The 22,195-nt window shown below is 36.9% G+C and overlaps 2 protein-coding genes and 2 long non-coding RNA genes across 11 annotated transcripts; all 4 read right to left on the minus strand.

Moving 5' to 3' along the window:
• Window positions 1-1,900: 1,900 nt before the first annotated feature.
• Window positions 1,901-2,506, minus strand: LOC139196043 (uncharacterized). Its single transcript, XM_070821705.1, has one exon. The coding sequence runs from the start codon at window positions 2,504-2,506 to the stop codon at window positions 1,901-1,903; it is 606 nt and encodes a 201-aa protein (XP_070677806.1).
• A 1,013-nt stretch (window positions 2,507-3,519) lies between these two features.
• On the minus strand, window positions 3,520-21,290 carry LOC114824762 (uncharacterized). 4 transcript variants are annotated; one of them, XR_011581211.1, is made up of 7 exons: window positions 20,565-20,714; window positions 18,622-18,693; window positions 18,451-18,508; window positions 17,845-18,060; window positions 17,205-17,512; window positions 4,360-4,468; window positions 3,520-3,830 (listed from the first exon to the last, which is right to left on the minus strand). It is a non-coding gene; the product is annotated as an uncharacterized lncRNA (long non-coding RNA). The 4 variants fall into 4 exon arrangements; XR_011581212.1 differs by lacking the exon at window positions 4,360-4,468; XR_011581209.1 differs by lacking the exons at window positions 3,520-3,830; window positions 4,360-4,468 and adding an exon at window positions 20,721-21,290 and having other exon boundaries at window positions 16,991-17,512; window positions 20,565-20,627.
• On the minus strand, window positions 4,954-9,013 carry LOC103411989 (uncharacterized). Of its 5 annotated transcripts, none has more exons than XM_070822231.1 (7): window positions 8,708-9,013; window positions 8,416-8,585; window positions 7,818-7,924; window positions 6,005-6,220; window positions 5,792-5,869; window positions 5,630-5,710; window positions 4,954-5,528 (listed from the first exon to the last, which is right to left on the minus strand). In XM_070822231.1, the coding sequence occupies exons 4-7, from the start codon at window positions 6,182-6,184 to the stop codon at window positions 5,061-5,063; spliced, it is 807 nt and encodes a 268-aa protein (XP_070678332.1). In that variant the 5' UTR covers window positions 6,185-6,220; window positions 7,818-7,924; window positions 8,416-8,585; window positions 8,708-9,013; the 3' UTR covers window positions 4,954-5,060. The 5 variants fall into 5 exon arrangements, with proteins under 5 accessions (XP_070678332.1, XP_028957823.1, XP_008348823.2 ...); XM_029101990.2 differs by having other exon boundaries at window positions 8,416-8,575; window positions 8,708-8,935; XM_008350601.3 differs by having other exon boundaries at window positions 5,630-5,707; window positions 8,416-8,575; window positions 8,708-8,932.
• Window positions 14,282-16,358, minus strand: LOC139195880 (uncharacterized). The gene is made up of 4 exons (XR_011580950.1): window positions 15,780-16,358; window positions 15,616-15,705; window positions 14,572-14,774; window positions 14,282-14,420 (listed from the first exon to the last, which is right to left on the minus strand). It is a non-coding gene; the product is annotated as an uncharacterized lncRNA (long non-coding RNA).
• Window positions 21,291-22,195: the final 905 nt, after the last annotated feature.

Consider the following 22,195-nt stretch of genomic DNA (forward strand, 5'->3'; position numbering starts at 1 on the left):
CTCTAGTGATCATAGAATGAGTATTGTGAGATGCACCAATAGGTGGAGGAGAACCCGAGGCTATATCAGTAGGAAGAGCAACTGGGAGAGAGGAAGGAGATGTTGATGGAATAGAGGTAGGATCATGTATTGGACTAGTAGATGGTTGATGTTGAGAGGCTGCAGTTTGAGAAGAAGATGGCACGGGTATATTAACTGAGATGGAAGAAGGGAGAGGATTGGAATGAGATAGTACAGAAGATGAAGCTGGTAAAAAATTAGGATGAAGATAAGGAAAAGTACTCTCATCAAACACCAAATGTCTTGAAATATAGAGTTTCTCAGTGATAGGATCATAGCACCGATATCCACTGTGATTCAAGCTATAGCCCAGAAAAATGCACAACTTACTCTTTGGTTCTAACTTGTGGCTGGAGTAAGGTTTCAGCCATGGATAACAGGCACATCCAAAAGGCTTCAAGGTATGATACTTCGGTGGAGCTTGAAATAAATGTGCCCATGGACTCAAGGAAGAGGTCTATGAAGGCAACCTGTTGATGAGATAAACAGATGTCTGAAAAGCTTCAACCCAAAATTTGGATGGTAAACCACTCTGAGAAAGTAGGGTTCTCCCCATTTCAACAACATGACGATGTTTCCTCTCTGCACATCCATTTTGTTCAGGTGTGTGTGGACAACTCAGCTGATGTGTAATACCTTGAGCATTAAAGAAAGCTTGAAGTGTGTGGCTCAAAAACTCACCCCCTGAATCAGTCCTTAAACACTGAACTTTAGAGGCAAATAGTGTTTGAACTTTGAGAAGGAAATTGATAAGAGCTGAAGATACATCCGATTTAAGATATAGAGGATATAACCAACTGTATTTGGTGAAATCATCTACTATTATTAGATAGTATTTGTAACCAGTACAAGAGAGTGAAGGGGAGGGTCCCCATACATCAGCATGAACCAAATGAAAAGGCTTTACTGAAGTACAAGGCAACACAGAGAAGGGAAGCTTAGAAGCTTTGCCCATTCGACAAGCAACACAAAATGGCATTTTATTCACTGAACCAGTTACAGGTAAATGATGATTATGTAACACAGAGTGTAAGATAGCATTAGAAGGATGTCCAAGCCTCCTATGCCAGGGATGAATGTCAGCCTTCGCAACCATCAAAGCACGAGGAGACACTGTTATTCCAGAAGAGCCATTGGAAGATGTCCAGTAGAAAGGGTAGAGGCCACCTTCACTAGGGCCCTGGAAAAGCATCTTCCCAGTGTGTAGATCCTTGATATAGAACCCAAACGGATCAAAAGTTAGAGATCAGAAATTATCATTGACAAATTTGTAGACAAATAGTAGATTATGAGAAGCTTGAGGGACAAGTAAGACATCTTTAAGACGAAAGACTGTATTAGGTGTGCGTATAAAGGCATGACCAATGTGTGAAATCAACAGACCTTTACCATCACCCACAAATAGTTGTTCACTGCCAGTGTAGGGAATAGCAGAGTTAAAGAAAGATGGATCTGGAGAAACATGATGAGAAGCACCACTATCTGTTATCCAGTAATTGGGTGGAGCAGATGTGGTTGCAGACATAGCCATAGGTGAATAACCAGAGAATTGAGGAGAGCCATTTCTAAGAGTAGAACCAGAACCATGAGTAGAACCAGAACCATGAGGAGAGCCAGTGGTCATTGAAGAGGCAAATTGTGAAAGACGACCACAATGAAGAGCATGATGACCATGCTGATTGCAAAGTTGGCATGGAATCGACTTGCCAGACTGAGAGCCTCCAGATCGAGATGGACCAGCACCAAGAATCCCACCAGTCTGATGATTGAATCGATTACCCCCAAAATTACGATTCTGATTGAATTTGGAACGATTTTGGTTGCGACCTCGATAATTCCCTCAGGATCCAGAGTGATAACCAGAATTAGGAGAGGATTGAGCAGTATATGCATGAAATGGAGTGGATGCAGGGGCTTGATTTTTACGCTTTTGAAGAGAAATTTCCTTACTCGAATTAAGATAATCAGTCATCGAAGAGTCACTTTTCTGGATCGTCTGAATCTTGGCACGAAGACTGTGAACATGTGAACGAGAAGCGCCAGAAAAGCGTTTTTCCAGAGAAAGCCACAAAGATCTGGAATCATCCATACCAACAGTCAAAGGCAGGAGATCTTTAGAGAGAGTCAAATTTATCCAAATCATCAATATCTGATCTCGATCACACCAAACATCATACGCAGGATTAAGAACTCGAGTGCCAGTAGAATCATAGACGAACTGAGAAGGACAGATGTCAGTGCCATTGACAAGCCCTAAAAGCTTGAAACACTTCAGAACCAGAAGAAAGAGGTTGCGCCAGGTGATGTAATTGTGACGCGTCAACTTAGTCGGAACCATGCCGGTGATGTTCTGAACGGTGACAGATGTAATCGAATGATTCAGAGCATCAGCGGGAGGAATAGCGGCTGAGGACGAAGAATTGGTAGAGGTCTCCACAACAGTCATGGAAAATTTGCAGAAAAAATAGAGAGAAGACGAGAAAAATCTGTTTGGTAGGAAAGAAAAGTGCGGAAAAATCAAGAATACGGAAGCGGGAGATCAACATCGGTGGACTCCGGCGATGATACCATGTAGAAAGTAAGATCTTAGTGAATAAGAAAACTGAATCTTAGAGAAAGAGAGATTAGAGAGAGAGAGAGAATGTAGAAAGAGAAAGAGAATTGTGAAAATGATTTTCATTATATTTCATATCTCTGTACATGAAGTATTTATACATAAATACCAAAGCTAACTAGTTTAGCATTCCCCTAACTAACCCATACAGTCAAGAACTAATCTGGTGTTGTACACCTTTGGTAACTATGTGAACCTACAGTACTCCTAACAAGAATATCGTTTAGATCAATATGAAGTTAGGATTACATATATATATATATATATATATATATAAGCATGTATATGCATGCACAATGCAGATGAGTTATACTCGCATGCTGTTGCACATATGTCTAACAACCAATACCACAATTATGTCGAGAACATTTACCTGCAGATGAAGACATGCTGGAATGGAAGAGAATGAAGTCTTCCACTCTCAGTATACAATATGTTCTTTGCCACATAATAGGGTTTGGCGTATATTAGAACTTGGAATATGAGAGTAGGGACATTCCCTTTTATATGTGATTTGATTATTCCATCGTGTCCTATTATTGGAAGGAACTAGAAATATTGCCCGCGCATTGCTGCGAGATTAAAAACCGCATGAAAAAATATGTTTCAGAAGAATAAAAGATTGTTACAAATGATTAATGTTATCTACACTGAAAGATGTTTCAACTTTTTGAAAAAAGTTTTACATGGAAAGTATAAATTGGGTGAATCAAGCTCTTGAAGCTCTTTGAACCACTTTATGAGCCTAATTGGTACAATTGAAAATGAAGAGTTTAATTAAACCTTATGAACCTAATTGAAACAAATTAATACCTTGACGGACTAAATGAACCGCAAATGAAAACTCTAAAATCCTATTCATTAAGTACAATTACCAAAGGAAGCTGAATAAAATGTCAAAAGTGATACACTGAGATAAGGTTGGTGGCATCAAAATCACTAATAAAATATGCATCAAAATCACTAAGACTTGACTTCACTTGCTTGTTAAAATATAAAAAATTCAAATAATATTGTTTCCAAAAACTTGTCTAAAGAAAAGAACACCATTCACCTCTAAGGCTCTAACCATTTTTTGGGGGTTGGGGTGGACGCGCTTCCTCTTCCACATTTAAAGACCAATGTTGGGGGTAGACCAAGAGTAAGTGCAACCCGACTGCAGCAAAAAAAACGCAATTGACTTTCACACTACAGAAATAAATGTTAAAAAACACATACTTGCACCCAAAGCTTTTTTTTTTTTTTTTGGTGCAGTATAAGAATAAAAAAGGATAACATTCCCCCGAAACCCAAATTCATCCCCCAATTTCTTGCAACAAAATTTTAGTAATTACAAACGTCCCAAACTTACTAAAAGGGTTTCAATAACCTTCTTGCATTGCAGGGTCCAAGAAGAAGCAAACCATTTCAGGAACTCACATCGCAAACATAATAGAACTAATTCAAATATGAAAACCCACAAATCATAATGCTTCTATCTAGTGAATCATCTTCATGGACCACAACTTCTAAAATCCTAGAAGGCTTCTTTCTTTCTCCACTATCTGAATGTTCCATTTATTTTCTACTATTGAACTAAATTTTCACTTAATTAAATCTCAAACACTTCCAACTAAATCTTAAATCAAACAGAGTTGTTCAATTATATTAAACTACACATAGGGAGAGGGAAAGAGAAGAGAGACCTGGAATTCCCAGGATCCTTAGTACTGAGAGGGGCATAATTCCGATTGGGATTCAAAAGCAAAGTATACACCAAATGCTATATCAGTGTTGTCGGATGCTGAAAAGTAACTGCAATCCAGGGAACAATTTCCTTTATAAGCAAAATATAAAATAACTAGTAGAAAAAACACTTTGTGCGACGTAGGTACCTTCGTCGTGCAAAGTCCAAAATCGTTGCGCAAGGGTTTGCGTGACGTACCTTCGTCGCGCAAAACCCGTCGCGCCAAGTCGGTGATGCTAGAGTTTGCTCGACCAAGGTATAACCTGCGTCACGCAAGGCAACTTTGCACGACGTAGGTCCTGCATCGCGCAATGCCACTTTGCTCGACGTAGATCCTGCGTCGCGCAAAGTTGTCTTTGCGCGACGCAGGACCTACGTCGAGCAAAGTGGCCTTGCGCAACTCAGGGCCTACGTCGTGCAGAGTTGCCTTGCGTGACGCGACCTACGTCGCGCAAACCCTTTATTTTTATTTTTTTTATTTTTTAATGTTTTGGTCAAAACTTTTTTTTTTTTTTTTGATAAATATTGTAATTAAATAGTGAAGAATAATTAATTAACCAAGCAAAAGTATTTAATTATAAAATATATAAAAATGTATACATACAAGATGTCCAAACAAAAAGGAAAAAAGTACAAGTGAACTAAGTTTAAAACATCAAGCTACTGAGTATCGGGAGGGTGAGGTGGCTCTGAGGTCAAAGGTGGATCAAGATGAGGTGCTGGTAGCGAGACTTGTAGGCCGGCCATCTGTATGGCTCGTACAAGGTTTCTCACCGTCTCAGCATAGGTCCTCACCTCTTCGCTCTGGACCCTCAGCTGCGCTTTCATCTGCTCGCCCTGGGCCTTCATCTGCTCTTCCTGGATCGCAAGCTTACCCCTTAAGGTTGTCACTTCATCCATCAATGATGTGTTCAATCTGGAAGAAAAGGCACCCGTCTCACGAACCCATGATTTCCCCATACCCCGAACAACCTGGCCATGACGACGACCAAGGTTCTGATCCAGGACTTCAGTCATGATCTGAAAACCTACATCCTCTGGTACCATGACGTCCTCGATCGAAGTCTCCGGGGGAAGTTGCAATGTTGCTTCTTGGAGAACAGCAATGCTCTTTTCCACCATAGTATCCTGTAATAATAAAGAAAAAACATATAATGTTTAATAACAAAGTATAAATAATATTTGAACGATTCATACAAATAAGAATAATAATAATTACATATACTTACATAAAACTGCTCAACGATTTCATTACCAAGTCGAACGTAAACGTCCTTGAACATGTCGATCTCTGGGAACTTAGAACCCTCCTAAAGAAAAAAAACATTAAGAAAATTTTATTAATAATAATAAATAAATTGTATAAAATTTCAAAGTTAATATAGTATTACCTGACGTCGTTCCTCAAGCCTATACGAAAAGGGCTTCGAACCAGAATGGTGGAGAAGTGTCTTTGACACTCGAGCTATCTGGCCAGCAACAGATTTCTTTTGTTAAACACACAATATACTTGTTAGTGAGACTATTTGAAATAAATTAATAAAAAAAGCTTTAAAAAATTACTAAAACAATAATAAATTATTATTAAAATATTATGCACATACCACAAAGTCTGGGCCCGTAAAATGCTTGCAAAGCCACTCCCAATCCTCTGGCCGGTCATTCAATTCGCTTGGAACATGTAAGCGAGCAATCTCCAGATTATCCCATTTCTTAAAATGATTGTGAAAATTGTTCTTCCAATTTTTGTACCGGCTTGCTAAGGTCCCCTCTAAGTAGGCCATGACCTCGGGGGATGCGTCATCAAGATCATAAATGAACTATGAATATGAAAAATAATAAAATTGAATGTATTCTTGCATTTGAAACGAATCACCACTTGGACTAATAAAAGTGAATATATTCTTACGCCATGAAGTAAAGATACAGGAAAACCAAATGTACATAAACACATGTTGGACTTCATCACTTTGAAGTTCAAGTATGAGAGCTACATCAAGTCATCTAAATGGCGTTTAATCCAGAACTTATGAATGAAATTATTTAACTCTCTTCATACTTAATCATGCCCTCCTTACACCTCCCCACTAGATAGAGAATGGAAAAACATGTCCCCCCCCCCCCCGCCCAAAGAAAAAAAAAAAAAAAAAACCCATCCTAATTCCACTAAACTTTTTCAAACAATTTATTTTCAATAATATTCATACACAATTGTAATATTTGGGAATTTGGCTCAGCAATAAAATACTCAAAAATCAACATGCAATTTGAGCCTAAACCCTAAACCAAATTCAAATGCTTCACATGTTCATACACAACTGAAATATGTTTCACATGCTTTCACTGTTGATATACACGTAGAAATGCTTTCCCTTATTTTCCATCATTAGACGATGCAATAATCTTACAAATTCCCAAATATTACAATTTTGTTCATGGAAGATTACCCTATGAGAATCTAAGACCAGACCATGTCTTAAGGACTCTATTGCTGAGCCAAATTCATGTTCATACAACTACATAAATACATAACACCATCAACAAGCCACAATCTTGTAACAACTACATAAATACAGAACAACTAGATATATATATCATTACAAAACATTGGAAAAAATTTTGACCATGAGGCTTATTATGATATCGCTACATTATTAGCCATATTTCCTTATAAATGTTATTGACTTTATATAACTGACCAAAACTAAATAAATTAGGTCACCATGTGCATCTAGGTGGATACTCCATTTATATAGGAAAAGCTAGGGTATCACATGGCTGGACTTAGTTGGATTTTAGAACATTGTTGGAAACTTTTTAGCCCTGAACCAAAAGTTTATACATTTTAGAACATTGGTGTCCGACCAGTGAAGTGAAGGGGGCTGAGGAGCAAGTGTGCGCTAAAGGTTGAAGTAGATGTGCAAGTGTGCATACTTTAGATAAACACAATGCCTGACATACGACACTCTAGATCCATAAGCTTGTGGCGAATGCAAGCCTAAACGAATAGTAGTTATAACATACAAATTCCTAAACGAATAGGTTAACCGTTGATGGCAATTCTTTCTTGCAAAACTAATAGTTGGCAATTCTTTCTCTGCCTTTAACGTAAAAAAGAAAAGTTTACCCTTTTGTTTTGAGTTCTTTCAATAGAAATCAGTAGACAAGTTCTTACTCAGGGAAAATGGACGCTTTCACCTTCTATGTTTACTTAATTTCACAAATTGGCCACCAAAACATATGCACTCTTCTTTAGACAGTTTATCAATACTCAAGTTCGATAGCATCATATTTTTTTGGGACAACTAACCACAAAGTCAAAAAATCATAGTGAAGTAAGCAGCATGCGAAAGTTGTGGTAGTTAAGTGCAGAAACTTTGAAAGCTATGAGAATCTGGCTCAAGTTGGATGTATTACCTCTGTAGTTCCTACTATGCTGCAATTTACAAACAATTCACGATGTGGCAGAAAAATAATCCGAAGCTTGGTCTGCAACAGTTGAATTCCAGTTCTGCGCCGCCGGACTATTAAAAAGATCCTCAATTAACAAGGTCCTCAATTAAAAGGTCCTCAATTAACAAAGCACAACAATACTAAACCAGCGTAAATGACTTTAACTAAGAGATGGCATTGTAGATCAGCAAATGGGCTTTCACTTTCGACAATTTTAGCCACAAAAATAACTAAATCTTAATACTTTTCGGTCAAACACATCTTGTAACAGGACATTATTAGCAAATCACATAAACCATTTTGCTAAAATGGCACCAACTACATTAAATCAAAGATATCAAACACACATAATCATCCAAGTTTCATTCTTTACTTCATCATACTACCACCTAATATCTCTGCTAATCATCATTCTAAAATTTCTTTTCCTGGACTTTCTCGGTAACCAAACAGCTGAATTATGAGCTTATAATCAAACAGTCCAACCTCGCAAATTCACAATCTTTTCATCCAATTCAAACTCAGGATCCAAATGAAAGAGAAAGAGAGCAACAAGACTTACAGTTTTGGCAATCGCAGCACCCCAGCCTTCATCAAAGGCCCTCTTCATCACCGTATAGTTAGTCCAGGGCGGCAACCCGATAACGAACGGGTTGGGCATGTGCAACCCATTAACAGTAACACTAAGATCAGGCTCTGCCTTGCTCTCGAAGGCCAACACCCTGAACCAAACTAAACCAAATTCATGTTCATACACAAAACACACATACATTAACAAAATACTCAGAAATCAACATGCAATTTGAACCTAAACCCTAAATAACAAAAACCCATCGAAAATCAGAAACCCTTACCTTGATTTTGGGACTTGATTCGCGTCGGCTTCGAGATTTGCGTGAAGGTCTGTCATGTGGGTTCAAGGTTAAGAGGAAAGACAGGTCTGGGTTCGAGATTGTGAAGAGGAAAGATTTGGGGTTCAAGATTTGTGAAGAGGAGAGAGGGAGATAAAGAGGGACGGTTGGGTTAGGTTCGAATAGAAGGAGGACCACCTGAGAAGGAGGAGGGTAATTATGTGATCAAGAGGGATGGTTGGGTTAGGTTCGAATAGAAGTAGGAGGGTTCTGTGTTCAAGAGGGAGATAGAGAAGGGCAAAGTGAAAAAATTTGGAAAAATTGAAAAAAAAACGCCTATTTTTCATTGTTATACAGTCAAAATTATCAGACCTTGCGCGACGTAGGTGTATAATTAGACGTCGTGCAAAGTGGTTTTGCACGACAATCATACTAAAGCATCACGCAAAGTATTTATTTGGAAAAAACAATTATTATAAAAATTACCGAAAATGTGAGTTTCCTCCTTTCAAATTCAAATTTTTTTAACATCCCCCACAATAATATATTTTTCTAACAAAAACCCACAATAATTTTTTTTTTCATATATATCAGTCAATTTCTTAAGTATTATAAGTACGAAATAAATAAATTAAAATATACTTAGTAAATATATATACAGTTGAACTTCATGGGAAAAGCATTGTATGAAATTAACTAGTTTCAAAGATCCAACTGTCAAAGTTGTTTGTATATGCTTTGAGATCGCATCAGCCAAAAATCGCAAAAAACAAACATATAGAGATCAAGTAACGGGACAAAACTTTTCGACGATTAATTTAACTCTGATTTTGATGATTTTTTACAGCTACACTCTTTAATCCTATATGAATACAATAAACTAATTCGATCGTCAATTTAAAATATTGACACAAGTGGATACCACAATATCTTATGTTATACTTAATGACAATATAAATAAACTTCAAATGTTAGTGAATCTAATGTTTTGATGTGATACGCATTGTACGAAACTAGTTTCAACGATCCAACCGTCAAAGTTGTTTCTATATGCTTCGAGATCATGTACGCCAAAAATCGCAAAATAAAAACATATAGAGATCAAGTAACGAGACAAAACTTTTCGACGATTATAAACGAAAAAGCACGATTTAACGGTTAATTTAACTCCGATTTTGATGATCTTTTACAGCTACACTCCTTAATCCTATATGAATACAATAAACTAATTCGATCGTCAATTTAAAATATTGACACAAATGGATACCACAATATCTTATGTTATACTTGATGACAATATAAATAAACTTCAAATGTTAGTGAATCTAATGTTTTGATGTGATACGCATTGTACGAAACTAGTTTCAACGATCCAACCGTCAAAGTTGTTTGTATATGCTTCGAGATCATATACGCAAAACATCGCAAAAAACAAACATATAAAGATCAAGTAACGGGACAAAACTTTTCGACGATTATAAACGAAAAAGCACGATTTAATGGTTAATTTAACTCCGATTTTGATGATTTTTTACAGCTACACTCCTTAATTCTATATGAATACAATAAACTAATTTGATCGTCAATTTAAAATATTGACACAAGTGGATACCACAAAATCTTATGTTATACTGAATGAAAGTATAAATAAACTCCAAGTGTTAGTGAATCTAATGTTTTGATATGATACGTATTGTACGAAACTAATTTGAACGATCTAACTGTCAAAGTTGTTTGTATATGCTTCGAGATCATGTACGCCAAAAATCGCAAAAAACAAACATTCATATATCAAGATTTGGGATGTTAATTAGACCATCTCCGATCAAAGGGATTTTGGTCAATATTAACCTTGAAATTGAACAAAATAATCTCCAACCAAAGAGATTTTACAAATGGGTATATTCGGGGTTCGAATCAGCCCCTAGAAGGCCTAAAAAGTGCCACCCCCAAGCAGTTAGGCATTTCTTTTTGAGCTTGTTAGTTATTGACATGGTGAAAAGGTACTTGGGCATACTAAAAAGTACGTGATAAAAATATAGAGAGAGTAAGATTTAGCCAATAAGATTGAAGACGGAAAATTTAAAGATTTTGTGTTATATACTTTATGTTGAATATATTTTGTGTTTGAAAATTTATAAAATTAGTTTGTTATTATTCCTTTAAAAATTATATTTTTGAGGCCTATGTAGCCCTCCATAGTTGGAGATTGCCTTAATTAGTAGTATATCCGATTCAAGTTTTCGTTATTAGTAATACTGTTTAGTGCTTGGAGTAGAATGTCAGGAGGTTTGTGAAGGCCGGTCAAACAAAGGCATGGAATAAGAACCTCTTGAAGGAGGAAATAGAGGAGAGGCTAAGAGATTTGAGATGATGCTACTTGAAAGAGTAACATTTCGATGACGTGAAAAAGTTCCAATTGGTCATCTACAAGAGTCGAGCTTAACACATCTTACTTAAAACAAATATTTGCAAGTAGATTTCATATACCAGAATATATTCAACATAAATTATATAACACAAAATCTTCAAAAACAAAATAAAGTATTTATTTTGTACTCATAAGCCAAAAATTAAAAAAAAAAAACAAAAAAAAAACTTTCGCGACGTAGGTACATGCGTCGCACAAAATTGCTTTGCACGACGTAGATACACCTGCGTTGCGCAAAATAGCTTTGCGCGACGCATGTACCTACGTCGCGCAAGTTTTTTTTTTTTTTTGGGCTTATGAGTACAAAATAAATACTTTATTTTGTTTTTGAAGATTTTGTGTTATATACTTTATGTTGAATATATTTTGTGTTTGAAAATATATAAATTTAGTTTGTTATTATTCCTTAAAAATTATATTTTTTTGAGGCCTATGTAGCCCTTCATAGTTGGAGATTGCCTTAATTAGTAGTGTATCCGATTAAAGTTTTCGTTATTACAGTAATATTGTTTGGTGATTGGAGTGGAATGTCAGGAGGTTTGTGAAGGCCGATCAAACAAAGGTATGGAATAAGAACCTCTTCAGGGAGGAAATAGAGGAAAGGCTAAGATTTGAGATGACGCTACTTGAAAGAGTAACATTTCAATGACGTGAAAAAGTTCCAATTGATCATCTACAAGAGTCGAGCTTAACACATCTTATTTAAAACAAATATTTGCAAGTAGATTTCATATACCAGAATACATTCAACATAAATTATATAACACAAAATCTTCAAAAACAAAATAAAGTATTTATTTTGTACTCATAAGCCAAAAAAAAAAAAAATAACTTGCGCGACGTAGGTACATGCGTTGCGCAAAATAGCTTTGCGCGACGCATGTACCTACGTCGCGCAAGTTTTTTCTTTTTTCTTTTGTTTTTTTTGGGCTTATGAGTACAAAATAAATACTTTATTTTGTTTTTGAAGATTTTGTGTTATATACTTTATGTTGAATATATTTTGTGTTTGAAAATATATAAATTTAGTTTGTTATTGTTCCTTAAAAAATTATATTTTTTTGAGGCCTATGTAGCCCTCCATAGTTGGAGATTGCCTTAATTAGTAGTGTATCCGATTAAAGTTTTCGTTATTACAGTAATACTGTTTGGTGATTGGAGTGGAATGTCAGGAGGTTTGTGAAGGCCGGTCAAACAAAGTTATGGAATAAGAACCTCTTCAGGGAGGAAATAGAGGAGATGCTAAGATTTGAGATGACGCTACTTGAAAGAGTAACGTTTCAATGACGTGAAAAAGTTCCAATTGGTCATCTACAATAGTCGAGCTTAACACATCTTACTTAAAAAAGAAAAAGGTAATGAAAGAAAAGAAAAAAAAAATACAACGCGACGTAGGTACACGTGCGTCACACAAAATAGCTCAAGTTATCTACCAAGTTAACTTAAGCTATTTATTGTATACTCAAAACGACTCAAGTTATCTACCAAGCTTGTACATTTTAAGCTCGCTCAAGCTCGACTCATATAATTAAAAAGCAATTCAAAAACATGTAAATTCATTACACCTTGATAAATAAGAAATGTGATTGTTTGAAATGCCCTCTCTTGGAAGTTGATCAGGTACAAAACACATTGCTGCAGGATGGCTCTTTGCAGTCACAATTGAGAGTTCTCGTACTGTAGAAAGCTGTTTGTCATTTTATCACTTAAAACGTATGAAGAATATTTTTCACTAAATTATTCTCGTTTAGCGTGCAAATGAAATCACAAGTGCTCAACTATCTGTAAATAGTACCATATTCTATAAAATTAGAATCATTACAAAAAAAGCTAGCAAACATTCCATTACCTGTAAATTTGGAGTAGTGAATTCACCAAATAACTTGACATGGAATATGTGTACATCAAATGGGCGATATGTGACAAGTATATATTCTTGATAGACATCCATCACCATTGGTTTAGCCAGCAATGGTTTTTTACAAAGTTGCGAGCTCTGATCAAGATGATATCTTGGATAGAAAAGCAATTCGTAACTGCAATTTTACATCAGACCATTATAAATATCCCACAGTACATAATAAAACAACTAAAAAAATAATCCACACTGGTTCCATATCTCACACCCTTCTCTATTTCTACTCCGGCTCTCTACTCTAGCTACCAGTTTTTTATTCTTCAAGTGCACATAACGAATTACTTAAACCCCACAAGATTTGGAAAAGCAAGGCACCGCACTCTTCATTGCACATACTTCATAACAAACATCTTATCAATAAGTTTGCAAGTACAGATGAAATTCACACCGAAATGTTCTCGTATAGTGAAAGCAATGACAAAAGTAGGCAACTTTAATTGGAGCAGAAATTTCACAAACACATAATCAACATAAAAGTTTAAATTTTGACATTACTCCAGCAAACAGCACAAAGGCAATAAGCTATCTATCTTCAAAAGCCTCCCATCCCTGATTTAGAGACATCAGTCATCCAAAAATCTCAAAAACATTTTCCCATCTTGAAAAGACAAACAAATGCCACAATCACATATGAAGTTCAAAGCTCAAACAAATAAATGGACAACATAACAAAGTTGCCGAAAAGTTTCCAGATCTACATTGTCATTATTAGGCAGGAAATTCACATTTTACAACAGATCAGAAAACTATTGCATACCTGACATACAGGTTCCCCCCACTCTCACTGGGTAATCCCCTGTAGCTCTTACAAAAGATAACAAAATTCACAAGCAAAGACGATTTCAGTTACCAATAAAATCCAAGCAGTTGTAACTAGGGCAACATTTCCCACTGCACCGAGCCCAAAACACAAATATTAGGCCTAATATTTTCATTAAATATAGACTAGTTTAACTATGTCGAATAAATTCCAAAAAAGTCCCATTCTTTCCCCAGCCTTCTCAACAAACAAACAATCATCTAGTTTCAGGTAAAGGGACAAAAAACTACCTGCAACAAAACACTCAAACTTACGAAAATTCAAAACAACCTATATATCCTGTTGCAGTCACCTATCACTGAAAGCTTGAGTCCTAGTTTACATATGAAAACCCACAATTAAGCAGTATTGAAAAAAGCTAATTAACTGATTGCAATGCAAGTTTACAACGAACAAGGACTTACCGCACCACGATCATGAGGATGGTTGTACTGGCACCGACCACCGTATCCACAGAACCCAGTTCGCATGTAGTAGACACAGTTGGGCACGCCAGGTTTCTCCGGGTACGATTCGCTGCTCGTCAGCCCCAATTGCCACATTTGCTCTACAATTCCCCCGTAAACCAGAACAAAACCCCAATCACAACCCCACATTACCAAACCAAACACAAAACCCTAGAAACCCCAGATTACGAAATTAGCACAAATCGAGCTCAAACGAAGCGAAATTTAAACGCCGAGCAAGTAAAGGAGTACCTTCGAGGCCGGAGATCCAATGATGAGGATGATGGAGCCAGGGTGGCCAGCAGAAACCCAACCGGATATTGAACAACAGGCATATCAACGAGAGATGAAGCTGAGAGGTTGTACCTCATGGTCTGCACTCGATGGTCAAATTTGCGTGTAAATCCAAACTTGCACTGACCATTTTGCAGGTAGAATGTACACGGTTGCACTCCCTGTCCAAACACGATGGTTAATTTTCTCCATAGAATATGACATTGTTTAACTAATTAATGAAATATACGCAATTCACCACATATATGGTAAAATGCTCAAAATAATCGACACGGGCACAAAAAGGTAAAATGCTCAGTTTTGATTTATCAGTAGTCTAGTGATCATTTCATTTGATTCAGATTGTTTGTTCATGTAATGGTATTCGACAGGTAGATTTTCTTGAGGGACACTAATATGTGTCATATGTGTGATTTTCTTGTTGGTGAAGATGCGAAGGCCTAAAGGATGACAAACTTTGATACCCTTAAATCCCGCATAGGCTATGATTGGGTAGATTTATATCCATTATTATTTGTGCCTTTTGTGAATAAGCTTTTAGCTGTTTAGTGGTTGCTTAGTTTTATTTGTTTCTGTGCATTATGTGTTGCAGGGCCTTAAGTATGTCATGCTATTGTTTTTTGTTTAATTGAGTTACGCAAACTCAAAAGAGCCCATTATTTGCAATCACGTTAATTTTCAAGACTTTTTCAAGTCAATTTAATTTATGATGATTTGAAGTAAACATCATTTTAATTTCCATTGTTGGTAGATTCGCAAAAGACATGTATGATTGTATTAGGCTATAAAATGAAAAGTTGTCCCTTCGTTCAATTTCATGTTTTTGCTCATGTTTTAATCTCTCTTCCTTGCATTGCCTCTCACGCATCAACCTCTCTTTTCTTTTCGTCTCTCACTCTTGTCTTTCCATTACCTTCCTCATTCTATAAACAGAAAAATCAAAATATCAGCATATTAATTGCTATGCTTCAGAAACAATTGTTTAGGACTTAAAAATAGAACCTTTCTCCTCACAATTTCTTGTTTCTCCAGCTCCTTGCGGATCCGCAACTCATGAGCTTCAACTTCTTTAGCGATTCTCACTTCTTCACTCTACAAGGTGCAACTGGTTAAGTCCTTGGTTGAGAAAATATACTAATATACTAAAGTTAACTGAACAAGTATACCTTGTGTTTCCTCTCAATTCTCAGGATAGAGTCATTAATTTGGCCTTCAGATAATACATTAGAGTTTCTAGTGCAGGTGCAACAACAGGGGGATCACTAAACTGAGTATTTACCCTCACATTAGAGAAGGAGTCCCTTTGTGCTACACTGCCATCATCAATAGGAGATCAAAATTTTCAATATATTGGGTATTTACCCTCAATCATATATGCATGATAAGAACAAAAAAGATCAAAATTTTCAATATATTGGGTAATATTAACCAAAATTTCAATAAAATCATATATAAAAAAATGGATGACATAGAGGTTTTTAAATCACCTGAGTGTGATCAGGCGGCTATGGAGGTTTGTAGGTGAGCTATGGAGTTTTTGACTTGTGTTAGAACATTGAAAACTGAAAAAAAGACAAAAAGGTATATTTTCGTGTTGACTTTGCGCGACGAATCTAGGCGTCGCACAAAACAACTTTGCGCGACGTAGTGAACCTGCGTCACGCAAAGATGGAAAAAAAGTGGTAAAACAAGCTTGGTTTGGCGCCAAACTCTTGCATGACGCAAAAGACGTCGCGCAAGTGGTCTTTGCGCGACGAAGGAGTGCGTCACGCAAAACCGTTTTGCGCGACGAAGGTACAACTACGTTGCGCAAAACAGTTTTGCGCGACGCATTCCTTCGTCGCGCAAAGTACCGTCGCGCAAAGACCACTTGCGCGACGTCTTGTGTGTTAGCGTCGTGCAAACATACTTTGCGCGACAAAATGTGCTGCGTCGCGCGTCGCACAAACATGTTTTTGTACTAGTTAGAAAGATTCCAGGAAAATTTGTGATGGTGGAAAACATAAAAGCCAAACTAAAACTATAAGCCTGTATTAGAGGTTTATTAAATCCAATGTTGAAACCTATTTAATAGGATTGTTCAAAACCTAAAGAAGGATTGAATAGTCTTGATAGAGTAGAGGGAAAAGAAGAAGCAAGCCACTATAAAATTATAAACATCGTCCAACTGAGAACAATATGTAAAAAAGTTGGCTACTGATTTGTAAGATGGAGAATAAATGAAGGCATGCTCATGGATATGGAGGCTAATGAACATTGTTAGATACTGGGTATGCATATCATTCATTTAGTAGATATTGAGGGCAGGAAATGTAGTTTCACAATTGGAGAAGGCCACTTAGGAAGAAAAATATAACATAAATGTGAATTGCAAATATAAATCCAATTTTCAAACTAAATTCACTAATATAAATCTGAAACTTGAATTATCTATGTTTTCTATTAAAAGTTCCAGTGCTTATCTTCTAGCCATCATACGTCTAAAACAATACTTTTTCATCCAAATTTTGAAACCATTCATACTCATACCAATCAACTCTATCGTGCTCAAATCAATTCCGTCTAATACGTAACAAAAAATTTGTACTTACATCTTTACTATACCATGTCTCCTTTTCATGTCCATTAGTGAAGTCAATCTCGTCGCACCAACTGACCATTATTTTGCAACTGTGAAAGAGAGATCTAATTAAAATCTACCGCACAGGATCTTGCCACTGGAGGAGCAGCTTCCGCCACCGTAAAAAGCATCGCTTCCTCAAGAGAATGTCTCCTTGTTTCCTTTGGAGCTCCACATGTGGCTCCATCCTTTACCAAACTATTGGAACTGATGCTCATATCTGCTGGTTTAGGAGCTGGTTGTTTTGCATTCTTCGCAACCCACAGTCTTCCCTCATACCTGAAAGTACCCAAGAAAGTTAAGATCAGAAGGAAATAATAACTGACGCATTCTCCATGTTCCACATAAAGCTCATAATTAATTTTAGAAAACAACTTATTTGGCACAAATAGCTTTCTCAGTCCCAAAATTTGGTGGCAATTCTTTTCCCAATAACTATTTCCCTTTTCATTCACTTGTCTACACAAAAGTACATAGAGAATTAACTAACAGGATAATGAATCAAAACATAGTAGGTTAGAAAAGATTAAAAAACACAGAGAGCAAGAATGTGAACACTGAACTTCCGTTTTTTAACAAATCAAAGCACCCTAATAACAAAACTCACAAACCTGGAATGTCCTCTTGCGCTTATCAACCACGACTCTGAGCTGATTGAGCAGCTGCTGCACCATCTCTCGCCGATTCAAGAGCAAGCACACCATTAAAAATCTCGAAACAAACCGATGCTTCTTGTTCGCCCAGCTCAGGTCCTGAAACATGCACTCCTTGAGTACTCTCTGCTCAGAATCACCTCGTTGAATTGCCTCGTGTGCATAAGGAAGCAACTGCAACTCAATGAGACAGATTACTGTAAAGTAAATCATGGTTCACAATCCAAATACAAATGCTAAGCAACGCACAAATAAAGACATGAAATCATTGTAAATTTTGAATAAAATCTCTCTCTCTCTCTCTCTCTCTCTCTCTCTCTCTCTCTCTCTCTCTCTCTCTCTCTCTCTCTCTCTCACACACACACACACACACAAAATAGGAGAAGCAGATTTGCAGAGACATAAAGGGGTAAAAAATGAAGAGGCAACAAACGGTAGGAAGAGTATAAGGAATGTTTAAAACCTTCTTAGAATTAACCACATTTGGATTTGTTCAAAAAATTACAGAAAAGAATTACCAACTACATTAAAATAAGATTGTTGTCTCACTAAAAAAAAACTCACCAAAAATAGTCTCCGTGGTTAAAGGGATTCTGTCTGATTCCAAAACATATATCTCTCACTGTCAATCAAATATGTACTAAATCAGTGTAATGCACTATATCATGTTCCGAACCACAATGCATTCAAAGCAATAATCAATTGAGCACACTAAATAAGTGGAAACATTTATACCTCAATCCGATTTGTGTCTTCTCATGTTTGCTTGTAGTTACAGACTTTGATAGGGTTTCCATTTTCTTCCAACTGAAGAAAGGAATTGGCATCTAGTTATGTTTCAATAGTTATGTGTTCAATGTAAGGGAGAGCCAAATCCAAGCAATAGGTTTCCGTTAACTTCCCACCAAGGAAAGTAAAATCAATTGCAACGATAAAGAAAAAGCACAAACTTATAAAATATACAAAACCATAAAAAGCAGGAAACGGTATTCTCAAAATGCACAAAAATATAAAAACAGATAGATCCCTAAGTATTCAACCTTCAGAGCACACAAAAAGTTAAAATTTTCTTCAATAAAAAAGTCAAAGGGAAAATCTGAAATTATATAGCCCAAGTGCAAAAAGCTTGGAAGCCTGCTGTTGACCCTAAAAACTACCAAGCCTACGTGGCGCGCAGGCCGAGTAATTAGTAAGTAAACTACGTCCTTCGGTTGTATGCGAGGCGTGCCAACTCGTCGGCCGAGCTTGGTCGAGGAGTAAAATTTGTTGATGTTGTGTTGAGTGCGCGGCTGACTTCTGCGTCTTACGATTGCGACCGAGGAAGGAACACGTCTCGGCCTCTTGGGTTCTCGAACCTGAAGACAAGGCTACTATTCTTACAAAGGTCACAAATCGTCATCGTCGGATTCGGCCACAGTGATGGTATTCGTCAGAGTAAACTCTCGCCGAATCGACACTAAAGTGTAAGGACACAAATACTCAAAGCAGATATGTGTCTTAACAATAAATGTGGTTCGGCCGTCGGAATGCCGAACTCTAAATCCAACCCAAGAGTATCCAATCATAAACCAACTCGGCATGCAATGTGTCGTGCCTAATAAACTGTAACACCTCACCTCACCGAGAAGGCTAATGAGATGATCTCGACCAATAAGGATTCGGAAATCCTTGTCGACCGAGACTTGGATAGGTAACCAATCGTCCTCGCCGCAATGCTGTTGATGCCAACGGAAGATGCTGTGAGATCGGCTGATTCTACGGCGACAGAGCTATCTATGCCGACTGAAGATATCACTGGTTGCTTTCACAGTGCTGTTGATGCCAACGGAAGATGTGTCAGCGAAACGAGAAAATAAAAAATCTCAAGTTGTTGAGAGAGTTTGCGCAGGGCAATTGTGTGTTGAATTGGAGGGGTCCTTGAATGGTGCACGACCTCTTGTATTTATAGTAGCTGTATATCTGCTGCGACATCCAGGCTAAAATAATATTCCTCATAATATTATCTTTAATATCCTACGAATTGCTTTTCAATTCTATCTCTTGCATGCAATCTCTTCTGAGCAATTAGTCTTTGATTTGATAATGTCTGACAACATCATCATCACCCTAAAAAGACCTAGCCACCCTAGGCTTCTTAAATGTCACCATTATCCAATACTTTTATTTTGGCATTCCCCCATACTTTTAGACTAGGTGCATGCAACGAATGTGATGTCAATCTTCTGAAGATACACCCAAGCTGTTCTAATCCGCTGCACTGCTAACAACTCCAAATTAATTCAGACTGTTCCGCTTGCTTGGAGGTATAATTTGCATCTTATCTTATCACATTCAAGAATATGTCAAGATAACTCACAAAAGATAATTTTTACAGTAAAAACCATAATATTATCATTTAAAAATAGAATTACCCTTATTTTCCATCCAACCGTTGGGAGCTATGCTCACTCAATGGCCTTGATTGTACGGGCCGATAGTGTAAATTTGGGTCCAAACACCTGCACACAAAAGCCCCAAAAAACTACAACCACACTCAAAATCCGAACGTAGGAACAAAACTCCAAAAATGAAAAAAAATAAAATATTTACAGAAAATGGATCAGCAAATGGAACAGGACCCCAAAATATTTAAATTTTGTTCAACAAAAGATATAATATGAACAACAGAAATTATATACCTTGATAAGAAAGGGCTTCCAATCTTGTATGCAAAAACCCCAAAATTCGAAACCCAGCTTTTCCTGAAAGCAAAAACCAAATCAAATCAGGCAACCACACACAAATCCAAAAAAAAAAGTAAAAATCAAGCACACTGAGAAAGACGAAAAACTCACCAGGAAACGCTACGTTATGTGAGCAAGAAATTGGATTCCGACTAAATTCAAAAAAGGCAGAAACTTGTAAGGGTTGAGGGTTTTCAAACAAAAGAATTTTGCAAAAGCGCAAAAGTTTCTGAGCAAGAACCGGCGTTGATAATTGGTGAGAGAAATATGCAAACGGTAGATAGAAAAGAAAGGAAGATTGATTTGCAGAGCTTGTGTGAAAGGGATGAATTTTCAAATCGCTGAAATCTCTCTCTCTGTCTCTGTCTCATCTCCCTTTCTAACAAAATCCCTAAAATCCCTCCACAAATCCTCCCATATCTCTCTCTCACACACACTCTTAATCTCAAGGGCGGTCCATCCCCCAAAATCCTCATCAAATGACAACGAAGCCAAACCTACCCCACAATTCGCTCAAAACATTAGAGGACTAAATTGCCCTTCCAAACACATCATCCCTACTGTCAAATTTTAAGCTTTGATGGGCAGAACTGTCATCAAACGACTGAGGGTCCAACTGAGGGCCGGGCTTTTACCGAAAACCAACGAAGCCCATGAAAAAAATTGAGGCAGCCCAAACCCCAACCCAGCCACAGATTTGGTGGCAGCAGTGTGTAAATAAGGCAAAATCAAGGGACAAATTTTGACTGTAGCTAAGCTACAGTCAAATCTTTCCTCAATTTTAGAATAGATAATATCAATATAATCACAACCATATCAAAATATTACCATGATATCAATCTATGTTTACTGTAATAGGGCTTTGCCATAAGTTAGTTGCATTAGGGTTTAAGACTTCACGATTCTTACTCTATTAGGGCTATTACAAGATTACTTGTCAACCAAGTAATCTCAAGAAAATCTCATTGACATTCACAATATGATCTCGCTAATTACTCAACGAGATCTTACATTCTGCCAACGATAATCCCCCATAATGAAAGAATACATGGTGATCACAAAGTCTTACAATAGTATGAAACTTCCCTTTGAACAACCTGTCACTCTCAGATTGATTACAGGACTACAGAAAACCAAGTATATATCTAGCTGCACTTGCACTCTATAATCACATGCACAATCAATTTGTTAGCACTTTGTTGTTAACATAATCATGGTAATCAAAATAGTTGAATTACTCATCAACATTCTTAATAGAAAACTGAGTAATACTCCAGTTTTACTCGCATAATTATTTTGTCAAACAAACTTCAATAGTCAATGCAATATTACAAGAACAATGATTAAATGAACATAAGGGAAACTAACTTATTCAAAAGTTTGAGTAGAGAACAAAACCAATTGATGAATGTCTACTCTTACTCATTAACTGAATCAAATGGTTCTTGAACTCCCATATTGAACACATGCCTCTTGAACACACCCACTGGTAAAGCCTTTGTCAAAGGGTCAGCTATCATAAGAGTTGTGCCAATGTGCTCAATTTCCACCATTCCACTTTTCACTTCATCCTTCACTTGCAAATA

The sequence above is a fragment of the Malus domestica genome, chromosome 05 (assembly GCF_042453785.1).
Source record: "Malus domestica chromosome 05, GDT2T_hap1".
Taxonomy (NCBI): domain Eukaryota; kingdom Viridiplantae; phylum Streptophyta; class Magnoliopsida; order Rosales; family Rosaceae; genus Malus; species Malus domestica.